This window comes from Anoplopoma fimbria, chromosome 19 (assembly GCF_027596085.1).
Source record: "Anoplopoma fimbria isolate UVic2021 breed Golden Eagle Sablefish chromosome 19, Afim_UVic_2022, whole genome shotgun sequence".
Classification (NCBI taxonomy): domain Eukaryota; kingdom Metazoa; phylum Chordata; class Actinopteri; order Perciformes; family Anoplopomatidae; genus Anoplopoma; species Anoplopoma fimbria.
In genome coordinates, this window is record NC_072467.1 from 12,194,916 (window position 1) to 12,214,577 (window position 19,662).

General features: G+C 40.8%; 1 protein-coding gene across 1 annotated transcript in view; it reads left to right on the forward strand.

Moving 5' to 3' along the window:
• Nucleotides 1-19,662, forward strand: part of hydin (HYDIN axonemal central pair apparatus protein) — an 81,236-nt gene that overhangs the window by 188 nt on the left and 61,386 nt on the right. The window contains exons 2-10 of the mRNA XM_054619540.1: nucleotides 18-74; nucleotides 1,400-1,525; nucleotides 4,700-4,819; nucleotides 5,288-5,422; nucleotides 6,657-6,856; nucleotides 7,200-7,324; nucleotides 16,840-17,041; nucleotides 17,318-17,504; nucleotides 18,584-18,683. Coding sequence (XP_054475515.1) covers nucleotides 18-74; nucleotides 1,400-1,525; nucleotides 4,700-4,819; nucleotides 5,288-5,422; nucleotides 6,657-6,856; nucleotides 7,200-7,324; nucleotides 16,840-17,041; nucleotides 17,318-17,504; nucleotides 18,584-18,683 — 1,252 coding nt within the window. The remainder of the gene's footprint in view (nucleotides 1-17; nucleotides 75-1,399; nucleotides 1,526-4,699; nucleotides 4,820-5,287; nucleotides 5,423-6,656; nucleotides 6,857-7,199; nucleotides 7,325-16,839; nucleotides 17,042-17,317; nucleotides 17,505-18,583; nucleotides 18,684-19,662) is intronic.

A 19,662-nucleotide genomic window follows, 5' to 3' on the forward strand; every position in this document is an offset into this window, starting at 1 on the left:
TTTCTCTTTTTTTGCAGGTGACTGTGCTCAAAACACATAAAGATGACAGCCATTCCATTTCCCTCAAGAACACAGTGGGTAAAGAGCAAAGTGCCTCTCGAGCTGAAAAGGGTGAGGATATCATCATGTCGGCTTGCAGCTTCACACAGAATAAGAAGTACCCAGCTTAAATTAATCACACCTTGAAACTAGGGTTTTTTGTCATGAATTAACGGGGCCCCAATTTCTCATGACCTACGTTTTGGACATTATCCCATTCTCTTAAAGAAGCTGCTTCAAGTGACAGATTGGCCTAATAATTACCTTGGCTTCTTATAGGGAACAAAAATCAATATCCGACTGCAGTGTTTTGTTGCAATGATCTCAGCTCAGCAATTTTGGGCCTCTGTTCTCCTTGCCTGCTTCTGTTTGTAGTAGGTGACAAGAGTAGGAAGTACTTTTACTTTACATGGAGTTGATTATATTGATTTTTGGAAGTTTGGTGATAGCATATTTTTAATCATCTAAAAAACCTTTTTTCGCTCATTGTCTGCGTAAAAACACAAAATGCAATTACTGATCAATAATTGAATAATAGCATGAATTAATATCTTAAATATTTCTGGTAATAGTTATCTTTATGTCTCTGTATCTTTTGCTTAGCGTAATAAACAGTTAAGTTAATAATAAACAATATAAATATGATATGACGATAGTACGTAACATGTGCCAATACAGAAGTACAACCATTATATTTCTCAGCGTAGTGATCAAAGTTCTGTTGGCTATTATGCCTGTATTTCTCAATGTATCAAAAAATTATTACATTTAAGGAGAATCGAAAGAGAGGCCACATTATTTCACAACGTCGTTTTAAAGAATAGTGTTTACTCATGCAACTTTGTTGTCTCTGAATAAAAGAGTGTATTATGAATACACACCTAACTGGCAGCTATTAAATAATGCATATACAATAAGCCCCTCTATTACATTATTCATTCAGATTTTGAGCTTACGTCCTTCTGACCGGACCTTTAAATAAGCTAAGTGCAGTTAGATGTTTCTTTGCTTCTGGTGCAATGATTAAGAGGTGCCAGATATTTGTTTGGAGAGGATATTAACCTCAAAATGGCCCGTATAGTCCTCGCTGAGAGACTACGAACATTCTTTGAGCACATGAATCAGTTCATGGAAATGTTCTTAAAACAGGCGTCATATGCGTATATGTGTCGGAGCTGAAAGCTTTAAGGTGACAGTCTGCAGCTCTTGTGCTCATTATCTTTTTTTCTTGTTTTCTCTATCAGTAATAACAGTCTTGTTTGATGTAATGCCTCATCTCTGCTGAATTAAGAGACAGGAAACAGACTGTCAGTGAAGTTAACATAGTTAACTTGTGTTTGCATTTTCTGTGCGTTTGCAGGTGACTCCATCTACTTACACCCAGGAGATGTTGCGGTCTACAGATGAGCGCCTGGCTAACACCAACAGCATGCATCAGCCCCGCATCCTGGAACTGCTTGACATGAGCAAGACTTCACATCACAAAGTAAAAGATACTGCCATAGCTTAATAACTTGCTATGCTGTCACTATATAATGAACCTTGAATAACCCTAAAACGGTTTGGATTGATATTTTACAGACTAAAAGGAAACAAATACTGATCGGCGCTTTATATAGAGCTCCTAAACCAGAGAAACTTAGTTGGAACTCTCGAAAATATGTGTGTTAGTTGTAATGACTTTTTAAACTGTGAAGTGGTTTCACAGGTTTATGTAAATATCAATATTTTGAATAAAAACAGCCCACTTTATAATGAGCTTACAATGCAAACACAATACAGAGCTAAAATCCCTGATTTAGCTATGTTGGTAACTGGAGGGTCCCTAGAAATAGATAGAATCACTCTGTAAAGAGATCCAGAAAGTTAGCAATTGGTTATGTAACAACAAGTCATCCTTGTACTTAGGCAAATCTGAATGTATCGTTTTCTCAGGCATAAATAAAGGGACCTAACCAGTATTCTGTTGAGTGTAGTGGAACAAAGATACAGGAGAAGTGTTACTTTTACTGATTTTAACTGGAACAGTGTATGATAAATTAATCTATGTCTTTCTCTGTTATTGGGAAGGTACTTAAAGACAAAGTGTCTGGGAAGAATACCCAAGTGCACTGATAAGGGAACCATTAGGACACTAGCTTTATCGTTACACCTGCATAACTAGGTATGGTGGCACAGCTAAAAGAAAAAAACGCTCTGAACAAACTAATGAGGGTTGTCCTCAATCTCAGTCCAAGAACACGTATTAGCCCAAACCATTTTAAAGAGTTGAATCAGCTCCCTGTTGAAGGTAGAATACAAGAGATAAACTTTACTAGATCATTTCAATATGCTCAGAACTCTTATGGCCTGAACACGAGGGCTAGTGAAGCTAACCTGAAACAACACTAACTAAAAGAGTAAAGTGGGGAGAGGCACATTGCTCTACACAGATGGGGAGGAATGGAATAAAATCCTAAAGTAAATTAAATCAGGCCATTATCTGAATAGTTTTATAAAACAGCTGAGTAAATAAGTATAGTGTAACAGTCTGGCTTACAAATCTGTGTGTTTTTTTATTGTTATGACTGAGTATTAGTTATAATATTTTTAAGTGTATTAGTGTATAAATAGGATATTAGTAGTATATAAATATCATCCCCTTCTCCTTCCTGCCTCCTAGCCTGTATACAAGACTGCAATGGAAATATTTCACGTGACTTCATTGCATATCCTAACGTATTTTGGTACTGTTTGCACATTTGTGTACTGTATATTTTCATTTATCATATCAAATCCACAAAAAATGATACAGTGATTGTCAGATAATACAGTGATAGTGAAAGGTTAAAGTAGGCTCTGATTACTAGGATGGTGAAAACAGTTAAACCATTCTTTGAACTTGAAACACACCTTAGAGACCGGTCCAACACCATCTGTGGCAACTGTAATGGTGACAACAGCCTACGGCAAAACATAAAGGTTGGACAGGAGAGAAACCTCAGATGCTGACTTTTATCTTTATGAGAATGAAACCTTGGGGAGTCCACTAAATAATTTTAGACTCAAAAAATTCATACAAACCAACATTTGATTTTGACAGCCTGTCTCCTCACGACAAAAGACTTCCAGACTAGGATTTATAATAAGGTATAAACAACTGCTTCCAAAAATGTTCCTGTATTACTGTAATTACAGTTTACTGTCCCATTGAAGCATTTGTATTGTACACAAACACTTTAGCAACAGTTACCATAGGTAGTTAACATTTGGCCAAGTCATATATAAGTTCCTATGGACCAAACTAATTTGTAAATTAATAGATATTGGTGACTCATTTGAAGGGTAGATGAGATCAGCAACATTCAAACTTCTCATTATATCATCATGAATCCCCTGCATAAAGAGCATGTGCTATCTGCTAAGGTCATTAACATTGTACCAAAGCTGCTTCCCCTTAGTCAGCAGACACTAATTGATGGGCAAAGGGCAACCAATGTGACTGAGTGCTCTGTACTTTTAGAGGCAGAATTTAAAGGCATGGCTTGGAGCAAATTGCCATCAAAAGTTTGTGAAATGTCTATTAAATTAATAAATGCCCCCTCATCATAATTAGGAGGAGCCATTTTTGCATCTAACCCTGGTCCCTTTTTTTTGTTGACTTGTCCAATATGCAAATTTGAATCTGAGTAACCCCCCTGGTGGGCAGCTGCAGGTGATAAGTGGGAGCAATGACCAGCAGGATCTTTTAAGGTCATCCGAAAGCGTCATAATTGCACACATTAATATACAGTGCATTTTTATTTTTATTCCTTGACTGGAAATGTTGCAAGATGACTTATAATCCCTCAAGTTAAGTTCAAGGGGGCACATTTTCCAATACTTGTTATAAGATCTTTTTTAAAGGTTAAACCTTTAAGAAAACATGCTTATTCACTTTCTTGCCGAGCATTTAATGAGAAGATCGATACAACTCTCATGTCTGTCTGCTCAATATGAAGCTGGAGCCAGAAGCCAGTTAGCCAGGAGCCAGTTAGCTTTCATAATGACTGGAAACGGGGAAACAGCTAGCCTTGCTCTGCCCGAAAGATATTAAAATCCACCTACCAACCTACAAGCTCACCAATTACCACATTATATCTTTAAAAATGGCAGTTTGCCATTTTACAGGATTTACCTGTCTTCCAGTCTTTATACGTAGCACGTTAACCAGCTGCTGGCTGTAGCTTCATATTTAGTGGTATCAAGCTTCTCATCTAATCTTGACCAGAGAACAAATAAGCTTTATTTCCCTAAATGTCTAAACCTTCCTTTAAGAAATAAATTGTGAAAAACAAATTAAATAAATCAATACTGTACTTGTTATTCATTTCTTGAAATAACCTGAAAGTAATGCTTTTAATAGTAGCTACAACAGAAAGTACATGGCAATATCATGTTCTTCAGTGTGGTAAATGCATATTATTTTGCAGTTTTAGCAGGTATACCATGTATAATTTGGTGATGATTGAATAAATAAAACCCAGGAGTAATTATACCAAAGAAATCTGATGAATACATTGAGTGTGTGTAAATGGGTGTGTGTGACTTCCACCACAATAAGATAAAGAGTAATCTTTACTGTGACATAATGACAGGGATGGTAATGAGTACTGTTTATGTTGTGTTTCTTTTGTTTTAGTTGTCTTTAGTGGATACGGATCAGCCGCTCTTCAAACTGTACCCATCTGAGCTGGTCTTCCAGAACTTCACTCCTGCACAGACCTACATGTTACCTCTGCTTCTCCAAAACATTGACAAGGTGTGTGAGTGATGAATATGTAAGTAGTTACAATAACAACACGGCCGCTGAGCTGATGATTCTGTGGAGATTAGCTGTGAAATGGAACAACAGAAACAGTGTTACTCTCACACAGCTTTGGCCCTAGCAGAAGAAAAAGGTTTTCTGTGTGTGTATTTGTGTGTGTGTGTGTGTGTGTGTGTGTGTGTGTGTGTGTGTGTGTGTGTGTGTGTGTGTGTGTGTGTGTGTGTGTGTGTGTGTGTGTGTTTGTGTGTCATGGAGTGTGGGTTGGGTGTATGTGGTGCAAAATGATTTAAAAAGGTCATGGGGGATTGGAGAAGATTTATCACTGCAATTTGTACAAGACACCATCCAGTAATAATGAATAAATCATCACTTGTGTGTGTACCTGGTTCTGTGTTTGTTTCTGTGTGGGGTTTGCAATTTTGTAAAGTTTGTGTGATTTTTTTCTTTATTTTTTTGGTCAAGGTTTCACGACAAGTGAAGCTGGAGCTGCCAGGGTCCGAGTATTTCCATGTGGTCGGACCAAAGGATGCAGGTAGCATGGTTGCACCAGGACTGTCTGCTACCTTCACTGTCTTCTTCACCCCGCAGGAGAACAAGGTACTGGAGGCAAAGGAGAATCTGACTGCTCCGTAGAATAATCACACACAGATGGCTGGATTCAGAGAGCACAATAAAGTATTGATGTAATCTGCATTTAATAGGCTGGTATGATTGAGATTACATGATTAGATGAAGCTGTAATTAAACCTCTAGGGGATGGGATGTGGGTAAGAATGTGAAATTAGAGAGACAATACTCTAAGTAAACACCAATATGGCAAAAATACATAGATGTATTGCATAATATGCAATAAATGACAGTTGACTGTATTTTCCGCACTATAAGGCGCACTTAAAAGCCTTTAATTTTCTCAAAAAACGACAGTGCGCCTTATAATCCGGAGCGCCTTATATATGGATTAATTCTGGTTGTGCTTACTGACCTCGAAGCGGTTTTGTGTGGTACACGGCGCTCTGTCAAAATGTTTTAGTACGACTTTGGTAAACTACAAAGCCGCACCGCAGCAGCATCACGGCTACCGTAGTCAGGAGCGTCGCGGAGTAATACATACTGTGCTTCACCATAATATTACAGTGTGTGTGTATAAGGACCCCAACATGGCTCCTGTCAAGAGACACGCTTACGACGCGGACTTCAAACTCAAGGCTGTCAGTCACGCAGTAGAACATGGGAATAGAGCAGCTGCGAGAGAATTCAACGTTAATGAATCAATGGTACGGAAGTGGAGGAAGTTTGACTGACTGACTGTTTTGTTTCGCTTAATGCGCCTTATAGTCCGGTGCGCCATATATTAGGAAAATGATCGAAAATAGACCATTCATTGACAGTGCGTCTTATAATCCAGTGCGCCCTATAGTGCGGAAAATACGGTACTTTGCACAACATTTTGGCAACGGCTTTCTCTGATACTGTGGGAGGAAGTGGAAACCGAGAAGCAAAGATCAACATCAAATGTTGCAACGTTATATTGCATAGGAATTTAGGGATGGCAAAGACTCTCTGCCACTATTTGGATTGCCAAGAAATGTAGTACAATCATTCATGGTCCCCGAAGATGAACCCTGATGACTTTGGTGATCCCCGACGTCATCATCCAAAGAAGATGAACTGTGGCGTAATTAGAAAAATACTAAAGACAATAGTTTAGTTGCTAATTGAGTGTTTGTGCTAGTGCGTCTGTCTCCATCCAGGATTAACTTTGAGGACAGGCGGGTGGCTCAGCATCACCTGACGAATTTCAAACTTATTTTTTTTATTTTTGTCCATCTAGGACTACGACCAGAGGCTGGTTTGTGTGACAGAGAGGGAGCGGTTTGAGGTCCCAATCCGTGCCATTGGGCCACGGGCCATCCTTGACTTTCGCGACGAGCTCCATTTACCCGTCTGCCCTGTGAAAGCGTCTGCAGAGAGGACTCAGCTAGTCCGCAACATAGGAAACGGCAAGGCCAAGTTCAAGCTAGACACACAGAGGTGAGAGTCAGTACAGGGTGGGATTATGTGTAAGTGGTTTCACCTTTTATATTTAATATACGGTGTATATATACACATTTAATGTATGCACGAATCAAGAATCACAACTTGACAGCCAAACATATCCAAACACTGTATTACTGTACTTGGTGATAGGCACACATTTAATAAACTGTTACAGTAATTACTATTGATTATAATTTAAAGTTTTATTGAACATTTGGGTTTCTTCTGCCAGTTTCTAAAACAACATTGAACCTTGGCTGTTATAAAGAGGCCAAGCCCTAACATCTGTTTCTCATTTCCACCTTGGGAACTTCTATTCCACTCTATTTTGTTCCAGCCCTTTCTCAGTGACGCCCTCCTGTGGGACTCTTGATGTGGGCGAGAGCATGCAGGTGACTGTGAATTTCAACCCAATGACAGTCGGAGTCCACAGCCAAGAGCTTCTTCTGCACTATCACACTGGTGAGAAAAATCCAGGCCTCTGAAAACATTTACAGCAGACCAGTGACACAAATAACTAAAGGAAACTATGACCACAGCGTCTGTTAAAGCCAGTTTAAATTATACAGTAGCATCATATCCTGGTTCTCCAGAACTGTGGTGAAATATTCATAGCTTTCCTTATAAGCATAGGCTGATTTCTTTTAAAAATAAGAATGACCTTGTTACAGTGTGTTTCTCATCAGCTGTGTTATTTTCCCACCGAAGCATTTTTTCCCAAATTAAATTCTAGTACACTCTAAATGCCTCCATAGAAGAGTGGAAGTTAATTTCTTATTTGTCAGAATGTGTCTGTCACTCCACTTTTACACACCCTGTCACACAAATAGATTTAATTTGGTTTCATCTAAATCTGACAATTGAATCAATGTAAAACGCAGTTACGCACACACAACATAAACCCATACTGTTCGACTTAAAACCTTTTAAGAAGTGTCGTCTCTACAAAGTACGCCCTCTCATTATCTCTGTTACAGCGTGGCTCACACATGCGTACACGTGCATGCATTGAACACGCACACACACACAGACGCAGACTGATGGAAGCGGATATTTTCTACAGAAAAATCTTGCATAATCAGCAGTGTCAAATGGAATGGAACTAAAAGGATGAATGTGTTTACTATAATCACTGAGGTAAACACCGTAATGAGATTCTCCTTCTGCAGCAATGGTGACCCTGAAGCAGAACGGGACTGCTAAACAAGGCCCACCATCGGCACACACACACACACACACACACACACACACACACACACACACACACACACACACACACACACACACACAAACACAAAACAGTGGTTACATTAGTTTCCTTAGTCTAGCTCAGGCTTTGATGATAACGGCTGGCAGGCATTCGCTTTAGTCGGACGAGAAGCCGCTTTGCTTCACTCTGTACTTTCGATATCACTGCATGTAGGTGTGTTTCATTGTGTCTTCGTCACATATGCAGGCCTTATCAGTGTTTACCATCAGCACCACGGACATATCTGTAGCAGCCCAGCACAAACAGATATCCCCGAGCTAGTCCGATTAACTGCGCATCGTCTCCCTTATAATTGTCTTTTTTGCTGCTTGATTCAAGCCCTAACAAGTTGTGTGTATTTGCTCGTAAGAACAGGGCTGTTTTTTAGTTCGCAAGATCCTTTAACTTTGGGTGTGGCTGATGAGTAGATACTAACGAGCTACTTGTGTTGGTATATGTGTGTGTTTGTTTCTGCTTGGGGGCCGTGAAGTCAAAGGTGACATGGGTAATGGTGATGAGAGGAGAATCTATCACAACCTTAGGGAGTCGGGCTGCTAACGCGGTGGGGATTTAACCCAGGATGACTGTGGTGTATTATATATACTGCTCAGTGCAGCTTTCTTTGAGGGCCTGTTATCTCTCCTCTCATCTCGTCTCGTCTCGTCTCGTCTCCTCTCCTCTCCTCTCCTCTCCTCTAATCTCCTCTCCTCCCTCTCTGCATATGTGGTTTCTTCTCAGATGACGTCCTAATGGGCTTAGCATACACCAACCCACCACTACTGTATCTCTGTGTCCCTGCCTTATCTCTGCAGAGTAAAGTGTTGGATTTGAAATGTGGGCAGACTGGCTCCACCTTTTGCAAATGACTACTCAAAGCTTGATTATTTGCATTCTAAAGCAAACCAAAAACAGGTGACTAGCACTGCTTATACACCAGTGGGACTGACAGTATAATGCCAGTTAAGGAATCTCTACCAATCATAAAGATTTTACAGTAAATGTTGACATTCCATTAAAAAATGTCAATATGTGTGAAAAAATGTAAACGATAACTTGTCCAAACTGCTTTTTGCTTATTAGTTTAAGTCTATTTTGTTTATTCTGCTGTAGGGACTCGCCTCAGCTCAGTGCAGTAGACTAATTAATCATTCATCCTCTGTTTATTTTTATTATTCATCAAGTATTTTATTTAATGTGGCATCATGGCTTGATGAAATGGCTGTACTATGCCTCCCAACTATGTGTTTTTGTGATAAATCTGCTCATTTGTTGAAACCTTGTTAGCAGTTTAGTTTTGAGTGATTCCTGGGCTCTCCCCGCTCAAATACATGTTCTTGGACTTTAGTTTTACACTCAGCGGTCACACGTTATTTTAGGGTAGCCTTGGTTGCTTGCACAATTAGCCATACTCCTTAACATCAAAGGCAAAAAGACGAAGCTTTTGACTTTTCCTGCTAACACACAAGGGGATCAATTAGAGGTGAAGGGCGAAAGTTGCTGGGAAAACATCAGTGCATTGCAAAAGATGTTTTAACTGGGGCTTAGTCTGTTAAAAAAAAAAAAAAAACTTTACTTAAGCTCACCATTTTGAACACCTTACAATGATCTTTTACCATTTCCTGAATTCAGGAAATGGTAAAAGATCATTTCAAATCTTTGGTGTATTCCAATCATTTAATGTTCAAAAATGAAGGTTTCAATGCAAAACCTCAGCTTACAGAAACTTGGCAAACTAGGCCCAATTTTAGTCTGTTATGATGGGAGCAATTAGTCTCACATTTCATGTGCACTCCCTGCTTAACACCGGTAGCTGAAAATAGCAAACATGACAGGCTAGGTTGATTAACACAGGGGATGCTTCAATCAGAACCGAATCAGCTTTACTCCTGACCCACGCCGGCCACATCAAAGTCTCCTCTAGAGCTAATTTCAGCTGCACAGCTCCCCAAAAGTCGTCTAGGTAGAATAATCCCCTGGTGCTAAACAAATACAGTATAACAGCTGTGCTTGCGTTCACCCTTGTTAGCTATGCATCACCTGGGTTGATATTCCATGCTGCACTACCCCCATTTTTACTGAGAAGCACTGTGTATTTGAGTGTGTGTGTGTGTGTGTGTGAGAGAGAGGGAAAATTCTGTAGCATGCTGACACGACAATCACTCTGATATCAGTAGTAGTCCTGAAACTCTACCACGGCAAAATCACCTTGTGAGAAAAAAACCGGCCTGTTTATGATTGGATAATGGTGGATAAGAGCTGAACTGTTTTGGCTTTAGATTTTTATTCATCCATTTTGAGTTTTGAATTTGATTATTGCGATGCGATTTTCCGAAGCAGTGAGAGACCTGATCAAATATTTATTTATTGCACTATAATGATGATCGTTTTCAGTGAAGAAAACATCTTTTATCTGTCTAAAAAATATCTGTCTGTGGATTTGGGCTTTGCTTTTCTTTGTATTGTGTGTGTACTGTAAAATAATTCCTGATATTTCTACCTGTGTACCTTTTATAGGGCTGATGTGCTGACTGGCTATGTAAACAGGCAGGTCTGCTGAAGGAGTGGCAACTAACGGTGCTGGGCAGCATTAAGCTTTTATAATAGGAGGGCCAGCCCAGGTCCAGAACACCACTTAACAGCCCATCAAGACACGGTCATTTTTAATTTAGCACCTTTCCCTGTCTCCCTAACGCTCATGTATGTTTCAGGTCAGCATGCTGCAAAAGGCTTCACTCTGCTGCTGAGGGGCCGTTGGAGACTTCAGCATAAGCTGGCTCACGTAGCCCGTGTCACATACGTGTGTGTGCGCCAGTGTGTTGCGTGTGCATGTGCACTGCGATGCTTAACGCATGTACACAACTGCGTCTTTATTTCCCGTTGTCAGTTAAAAGCAAGTGCCGGCTTTGCTCAGCTCACTTGTTTTCCACCATGGTGTATTAGACAATCCTTGTTCCGTCTTAAAAGTGAGCAGAGAGTCTGTGCTGCTCCAGTAACCCCCCCCCCCCTCTCTCACTCCATCACGCACACACTCACACACACACACACACACACACACACACACCCCTCTCCTCTGTCACTTCCGCTGATTTAAATGAAAAGACGGACAGCTCTCGGGGAGCGCTGAGGCATCTGCTTTGACAGGGCTCTAGCACCGAGGGGACTTCAGCACAGCAGCCTTTTAGAAAAGCGGCGCGCTCACACACGCACACACACACACACACACACACACACACACACACACACACACACACACACACACACAAACAAACAGCTGCACATAAACACACACACGCGCGCCCAAAAGAACAAGCATGTGCGTCCGCATGCATGCTTCAGAGCTGCCGTTTGTGCCGTAATCAAAGGTAGCCGAAGGGGGTTGAGAAGTTCCCTCGCTGTGGAGATAGAGAAATTATGGGAAGAGAAAGCAGTCGGGGGGTAGGGGGGGGGCAGTTTGGCGGACAGCGATGATGAAAGCTTAGCAATAAGCTGCAGCTCTCCCTGCCTGTCAACTGCTGTCATAGCATCCGGATGCTGGGAGATAATTGCTTTTTCTCTCTGTATTCTCCGATTCCTCTTTCTCTCTCCCTCATCTCCTTCTATCACTCATCCCCCGTCCTCTGTGTTGTCTTTTCTCTCTTCTCCTCCATCCGATGATATCGCCTCTTTCCTGCAGAGTGAAAGCAAAGACCTGTGGAACTGTGCCAAGCCTTTTTTGTTTTTTGTATTCCCTCCTTCTGCCTCTAGGTACTGTACATGAAGGAAGTCTCAGTGATAATTGGATCGTTGGAGAAAAAAAAACCCGCAAGCATTGCTTTAATTTGAATATGTGTTTTTTTACTGAAGGCCCGTACGGTCATTACAACCAGTCTACACTCTTCACAGTCTGCTTTTTGTTTTCTCCCTCAAAAAAGACTGGGGTCAATTTGTTGTTGATGCATCTGAAAGCTAAATAAGTCACACTGGGAGAGTTTTACTTCCACTGAGGCTTTCATGTTACTCAGAAACGAGGTATCTCAGCTCCTAATTAGTAATCACGTCTCTGCTCTCCCGCGTTCAAGCCCAGGCAGAGATGGATTAAAAGCTCTCCGATGCAGTCTGCATCGAGCAGGACTAGAAACCTAATGGGGCGGCTTATCTTGTGAAAATTCAACACATTTGTTTTGTTTTTTATTTTGGAAGATAGGTCTCCCACAAACAGTCAGTTCTTTGGTTGATTCCTCATTGAGTCTTACTTCTCTTGGTTTTTGTTTGATGGTGTGTAGGTTATTATGAAGTGTAATCATCATTGAATTGCTTGTCTGGTGTTTTTGGCCAGGTCTCGTGGGAAACAAAAGATCCTTGATCTCAGCCGGACTGTCCTCATTAATTAGAGGTTGAATGAGGGCAAATCATTTATTTATTTTTTAGATATGTTGAGCACAACCTTGGATTATGTAAATTTTAGCCCTTATAACCAGGTTTTTTAGCGTGAATCCTGGAATGGTTGGATTTCTCGTGCTGTTTATGTCATCCTCCTTGCTATGTTGAGTAAGATGCAAGTGTCATTACTTGTCACTATGGGAACAAATCAGGGGAGAGAAATCTTGGGCTCGTTGAGTGTGTGTGAGACTATTGTGACACTAATCCAACAGCATTTATACAGTCCTAGGGTTTTGTCTTCATAGAAAATATGAAACTGAATTGTAAATCACTCACACACTCACACATTCACAATGAGTAGCTGCAGGTTTCTCATCAAAAGAACCACCTAAAGGGAAGGAAGGGAACAGATGCAGCAGTTTAGACCTGCAAATGTAGACATGTTGACGGTGCAAAGAAAGTATTCGCTTCTGCATCTTTAAAAGCTGTAGGAAAGCAATAAGTCAGTTATTAAAATTTTTGTAAGTCAATTATTTATTTTCTTTAAACAAACCCGGCTGGCATGAGGAGTCACAGGTGGATTTTCAATATGAAGGTTTGTTTTTACCCAAAATATTAAACAAACAATATAGAAACATATTCAGGGCCCATAAAAAAGTTAACTAAACAGAACTCAGGCTATAACATAAACTGAATAAAACTGAACAGACTAAACATACTTAACAATGACAAAAAAAATGGTCCCAAAGGGGAACATATGGCTGATCAGATTACAACTGTAGCACTAAACCTGCTGGCACTGCATCTTTGCAACTGGATGCTTTGTCCCATTTTTGGTGCTTTGTCTTACTGACACCGGCCCTTTGTTTATTTAAACATCGTGGGACTCACATCAGTGTAAGTGCAAGTTTCTAATTGTCGGCCAAGAGCAGGATGTCGCTCACCATCCTGCAGAGCAAACACTGAGTTGAATAAACCTGCATTCCAGAGCAATGTAACTTGTAATTCATTTTGGACTGTTTTGTAAAGTAATGAATGGCAAGTCTCCATGCTTGTTTTGGCTAGAGACAAGCTCTGGAAAGCACAACAATCACAATTAAATGAAATACCCATTGGACACGTTGAGTTGCACAGTTTGCAAATGAGAAAATCCCCCATGTCACTTTGCTCAAATTTTTTTTCTTTCTAGTAATTTGATTGACCAAAGTATCTGTGTTTTCATTTATGTTTGGCAAATTACATATTAAAGAAATTATGAACCACAGAGACATGGAGAGGAGAACCCTGTGGTGGTCTGAGTATTTATAATACAGCTTCCCCTTATGTTGTATCCAAAATGCGAAAGAGTTCTCCGTGATTTGCCTCAAATGAGTCCTTATTTGAACAATGTAACCTCTGCAGGTATACAAATATAAATAATCTCTGGATACGCAGTGTCTTTCTGCAGGCTAAAGCTTCAGTCCTTATGATTTGAATGTAAACAAACACTCACTTAATTTACATAAGCCCTCATTCTTGGTTGCTTTATACAAAACCTTGTTTTGCATATTATTTTTGTTGCTGCGTATTGTTTATCATTGTCCCGCTGTTGGAAGCGTGCACACTGTGATGGTGAATCCTTGTTACCACTATAGAGACTCATTCAATGTCCTATTAACCATTACGCACTTTGTCTCTTGTGGTTTTGAAACTTAAACCATTCTTGGAAATGTGTTCTACTGTGGGAAATCATACGTACCTTGAGTCTACTACATTTAATATTTCATATTCATTTCAGCCTGATGTATTTCACATTACTGCAACTCAACACGCCTTGGCCGCATAATAAAGTATGTTGTTTTGTGGATGCCAGTTTTCCAGGATATTTTGAGAGCTGTTTTAATCTCCCTGCGAGGCTCCTTTTTGATCCAGATCCAGTCTTGCAAAGCTAGACTTTGCAGCGTGTCCTTGACTCTGCTGTGAGTTTCTGCTCTCTCCACTGCCCACATTAGGCCTGAGACTCCCGGAGGAGCAGCAGTGGCTGTTCAATGGGCAGAGTTGTTTTGTGCTCGGCAGCACCCCATTGAATACTGAATGTGTAGTATGTGCCATGCAACCAAACCTTCACGACATTGCTTTAATTAACAAATTTAATGATCCCAACTTGCTTTGCTATTCAGTAGTATACTTGTGTTCCTTTCGAGTTTTGTAAGTCTATTGTTTATTCTTATGTCTCACAGATTTAAACTATATAAAGCATCTGCCATGGCGTGGCGTGAATATCTGTGGGATTGCAACACAGAAAATTCAGTATGTGCCATCAGTTTACTCCTGTGAGTCCTGAAGAAGTGGTAGGCTTAAGATGTAAAACAATTTTTTAAATGATTGTAGTGTATTGGAAAAAGCGCTAAACGTGACTTTTGTCATAAAAAAAAGTCTTCCAAGTTCCAGACATTTATTTTGTTCCAGTTGGGCAATTGGTTCCACCACAGTTGCAATAAACAACAATAACACAGCGCAAGAAACACAACATTAAAAAAAAAACACAAATATAACCACACATAAGAAAAAAGAAAAGTTGCATTATTTGTGAGAAGGAAAGAAAGAATGTTTACTTTTCAGAGCTGAGCAGTGAGATGGCAGTAGTATTAATTTTGGCTAATGGTTGTCTGAGGCGGGAACCAGAGGGCAGGAATTAAAGTTCTAAGGGAAAGGGTTGGGTTCTGTCGGATGTAATGGATTCAGCATTCTTTGACTACTTTTTGTTGTTCTGTTGAGATATATATTTCTGCTGAGTGCCAATGATTTTGCTGCTGACTTTCATCACCCTTGCTAATGAGTTTTTCTGTTTGAGGTTGAGCGATGCATACCAGCGAATGAATGAAAAGGGGGAAGACTGGCTCAATAAAATATTTATGAAACAATGTCATCAGGGATCCGTTAACCTGGAACTTGGCTAGCTTTCTCAGACAAAAAAGATGCAGCTGACTTCTCAATGGGCTGGTTGTCTAACTCTGGTTCAGTTGAGTAGAGTTTAAGTCGCTCCCTACACCCATCTGTTGGTTTGATAAAAAAATAGTAGAGGGTCAAGATTTTTGGTCCTGGCCAGTAGTTCTTTTTCTATAATTTTTTTAAATGTCCTTAGAAGATGTCATCTTCAAATTGAAAGATCAGCGGTTCCATCCCCGGTTCCATCCCCGGCTCCTCCGGTCCATGTCAATGTGTCTTTGGGCAAGACACTTGCTGCCCAAATTGCTGCCAAAGGCTCCAAAGGCTGTGCCATTGATGCATGAATGTGCGTGAATGTGTTTAGTCCTGATGGGCAGTTGGCACCTTGCATGGTAGCCGAGGCCATCAGTGGGTTGCAATGGGTGAATGAAGACACGCAGTGTAAATCGCTTTGAGTAGTTGGAAGTCCATTTACAATAACTAATGAGGTCAGTGCTGCTGGGTGGCTATTGTAGATTTTCTCCATAAATTAAGGAACTCTCCATTGACTGATGATGAAAAATATACCAAAAAAGAAAGCCTAATTGATCAGCCCAGTGGAACAGCAGATGGCTGTCGATGTTATACGGGCCAGGGCTTGTCTTAGACTTACAATGCTTAAAGACATTCACACCAGTACAGAAAAGGCAGAGATGAAATGACTAGAGTGTGGTAGACTGCCTTTTAAAGCAGCATTTTTTTTGCTGAAGTTCTAAAGACATCAAATCTTGAATAAAACTGCCAAGCCTAAATTGTTATTGCCCAACTTGCTTTCAACCTTTTGTTTGTAACACAGTTTGGCCCTCCCTAGTTTATGGTTCATCTCCTTTTGTAAAGAGTTTAGTTCAGAGAAATTACCTGCCTTAAAAGCATGTATTTTCATGGTAAATTAAGATGTTTGCTTTCCCAGGGTTTGCTGTTGGGGTGGATCTTAACTACCTTGTTGGGAATAACAGTTTCCTCGCAGTATGATATCCAAGAGCATAAGACATGTGGGCGTTTCACCTCTCTAGTGGCATGTGTGTTACTGATAATGATGTTAATGTAGAAACAAATGTGGGCTTATCAGGGTACAGTTTTGTGGGTTTACAGTATTAAATAGTTTGTTTGATTTTGCTGATTGTGCACGGAGAATATTCAAATATGGTCATAACAGTAGGCCAATCAACTCCAACAAATCAGGACTGATTTTTGATTGGTTGAAATACACAAGGAAAAACAATGTTTCCTAAATCACCTTACTTATTCAAGAGATTCTTTTGAACTGTATACCGAATATACTCAGCTGTAAAAATCATGCTTTATTGGCCTTCATCCGATAACTCATGTGACCCATTTTATGGAACAATTAAAATCTCATAATCAGAAGTCTAATAAAAACTCCCCCATGTCCCCTGTCCAGGTGAAGATGTGCACATCAGCTTGTATGGCGCCTGTGAGGAACTGGACATCCGCCTTCAGTCTGACTCTGTTCTGTTGAGTAAGACTTACATTTCCTTGGCCAGCGTTGGCGCAGTATCCCTCACCTACAGGAGTGAGATCCCTCTGAAGTACTGCTGGACCACATGGCCCAGCCTGCAGGAGGAGGCCCTGAGCTTATTGAAGTATGTATGCACACAAATGCTTTAACAAAGACAATACAGGAAGGTGTTTTTGATTGGATGATTTGTTATAAGTGTGGGCTGCATAAACTCTCCATTTCGCTCGTTCTTTATTTATTTTTTACCATCGCATGTGTTGCCAGAATGAGATCAAATGTCACCTACTTTCTGTCTGTGACACTTTGTTCTTCTCTCTGCCACTTTTTCTCTCTGACCTTACTTGTTTCTCTTTGGGTTTTTTGGGCGTTTCACCTTGCCTCCCTTCCTCCATTTCTCCAGGGAGAGCTCAGTGCTCCCGCAGATAGAGGATGGGGAGAGGGAGCGGCTGCTCGTTCAGTGCGAGTCCGACCCCACAGCGATCCATCGCCTCCCACTGCTGTCCAGAGCCCTGCAGGAGTACAGAAGCTCGGCTGTGAGGGACCAGCGCCTGGACCTCTCACACAGCTGCATGACTGTGGAACCAGCGGTGTGTTTATGTGTCTCTGTGCTTTCCAGTCTCTCCATATCCCTTTTGCCCATTATCTCTTGTCAGCTACTGGTGCACACCCTACCCATCGATTTACAGCTTAGTTTCTCTCCTTGTTAGGACTGTGCTGCATGAGGATAATAACTTCTCATGATGTGTCTGAATATTCTAATACTTTAATTAATGCAAATGGGGTTAACGTACCTCTATATAGCCTTCTCTGAGGTGGCTGGATTTCAGTAACTTGTCCAAGAGCAGGTAGGCTGTTTGAAACCGGGTCCTTAGATTAAAAGGACACTTATCGTTACATGCTGTGCCACCTACTGTATGCTGCCACGTAGCTGTAAGGACAGAGATGAGAATCTGGTGTGGATTGCCCCAAAAAGATCAGATCTGAGATTCGATTTGTTGCAAAGAGTTATGTTTCAGCTCTGCTGTTCAAACGTAAATCCAATCTGACTCCTTAGTAGCAGGAGGGTCACAGGGCTGGGCCCTTTTCTGCCTAGGGACCTTCAGGTAGCCTGACCTGTTCTGACACCGCCATCCCACCCTTTTTTTTGCCAGTGTCTTCTCCGCTCAAGTCAGCCAGGTTCCCTGGGCAGAGGGAGAGAGGAGACGAACAGAAAACAGAAGGAGAGAGAGAGAGAAATGTGGGGGAGGGAGAGTAAATAGTCTGTAGGCCAGTCACACCACAAACTTTGAGAGGGCATTTGAGAGAAATGGTCAGCAGTTTACACATGTGTAACCCCCCTCCCACACGCACACAGTCACACACAGGTATTAGTAGGTGTCAGAGACAGTTTGTGTGTGTGTGAGAGTTGAGGCGGATTAAATAAACAGTCAACTTCCACATTGTTTACCACACTAGAATGAATGCATTTGGACTTTCATCAAAAAACCTTCTCCTCTGGTCCATTCACTCTATCAAGCTGCTACTGACTTAAACTATGAATGGTCCTCAGACCAATCTATTTTTTTCTGTGTGAGAGAATATGCATTTACAGTGTGTGTGCATGGCTGCTTTATAGCCTTTAAGTAGAATCACCCATTATTCTTCTTCTTGTCTTTCTATGGCTCAGGTGGGTGAAATATGGCCCAACACCCCAGCACAGTTCAACATTGTCTTCAAGCCCGAGGAGGCCAAACTGTACCAACAAACCATATATTGTGATATCACAGGTAAGTGCCTAGCTAGAAAATACAACACTCATTTAGGTTTCACCTAGCAAAGCACAGTATGGCATGTATCTTTACGATACAGTAGCAACCAAACAATGTCATTGTTTTTGCCATTTAAGATCCATTTCATCGCAAGAGCTGAAAGCATCTCAACTGGATCTAGATACACTATCTGAGATAGTATGCCTGAATTGGGCCAGAGATCTCAAACAGTGTATTAACATATGGTGTGTTCCCATGGTTATCTTTCCAATGTTAAAATTAAGGCATTTGGGATGAAATTATGATCAAATTCAAATTACTGCCGTTAGGTAAAGGTCAATGTGTATTATGGCTTACATTTACAGCAATTTTATAGCAACACACAAACACACACACACACACACACACACACACACACACACACACACAAACACAAACACACACACACACACAAACAAACATGGCTTGTTTCTTGAACCAATACCCTCTTTTGTTTGTTCTTCAACTTCTTGGAATTGATTGATTTAACGACTTTAAGCAGACTGTACACTCCTGCTGTAAATCAATAGCTTTGGCTTTCTCATAAAAGATTCTCCTTCCCTCAGTGGGTTGGTGCAGACAAAGGTTAGACAGACAAGTCTGGGTAGCAAACCGTGTCTGTCTGCTTGGTTATTCTCAGAGAACAACTAGGTCGTTTTTTATGTTCCTTTCTCCTTCAGTGTTTGACATACACAGTCAAACTTGGTTGAAGCGCCACAGATGAACCCTTAAATCAGCCTCAATGCTGTAACCACTGGATGATTTATTGCTACATAATCTCATTTTCATATTAGACATGCTGTCATGAGGACCAAATATATGCATCTCAACCCAGTGGTAGTAAAAGGTTGTTGGGAAATTTGCATGTGGCCGTCACGTGTGTCTTCGGAGCCGGAGGCCAGATTTACATTCATTTCCATGTTTTCTGAGGCAGTTGATGACCTGACAAGCCTAGGTC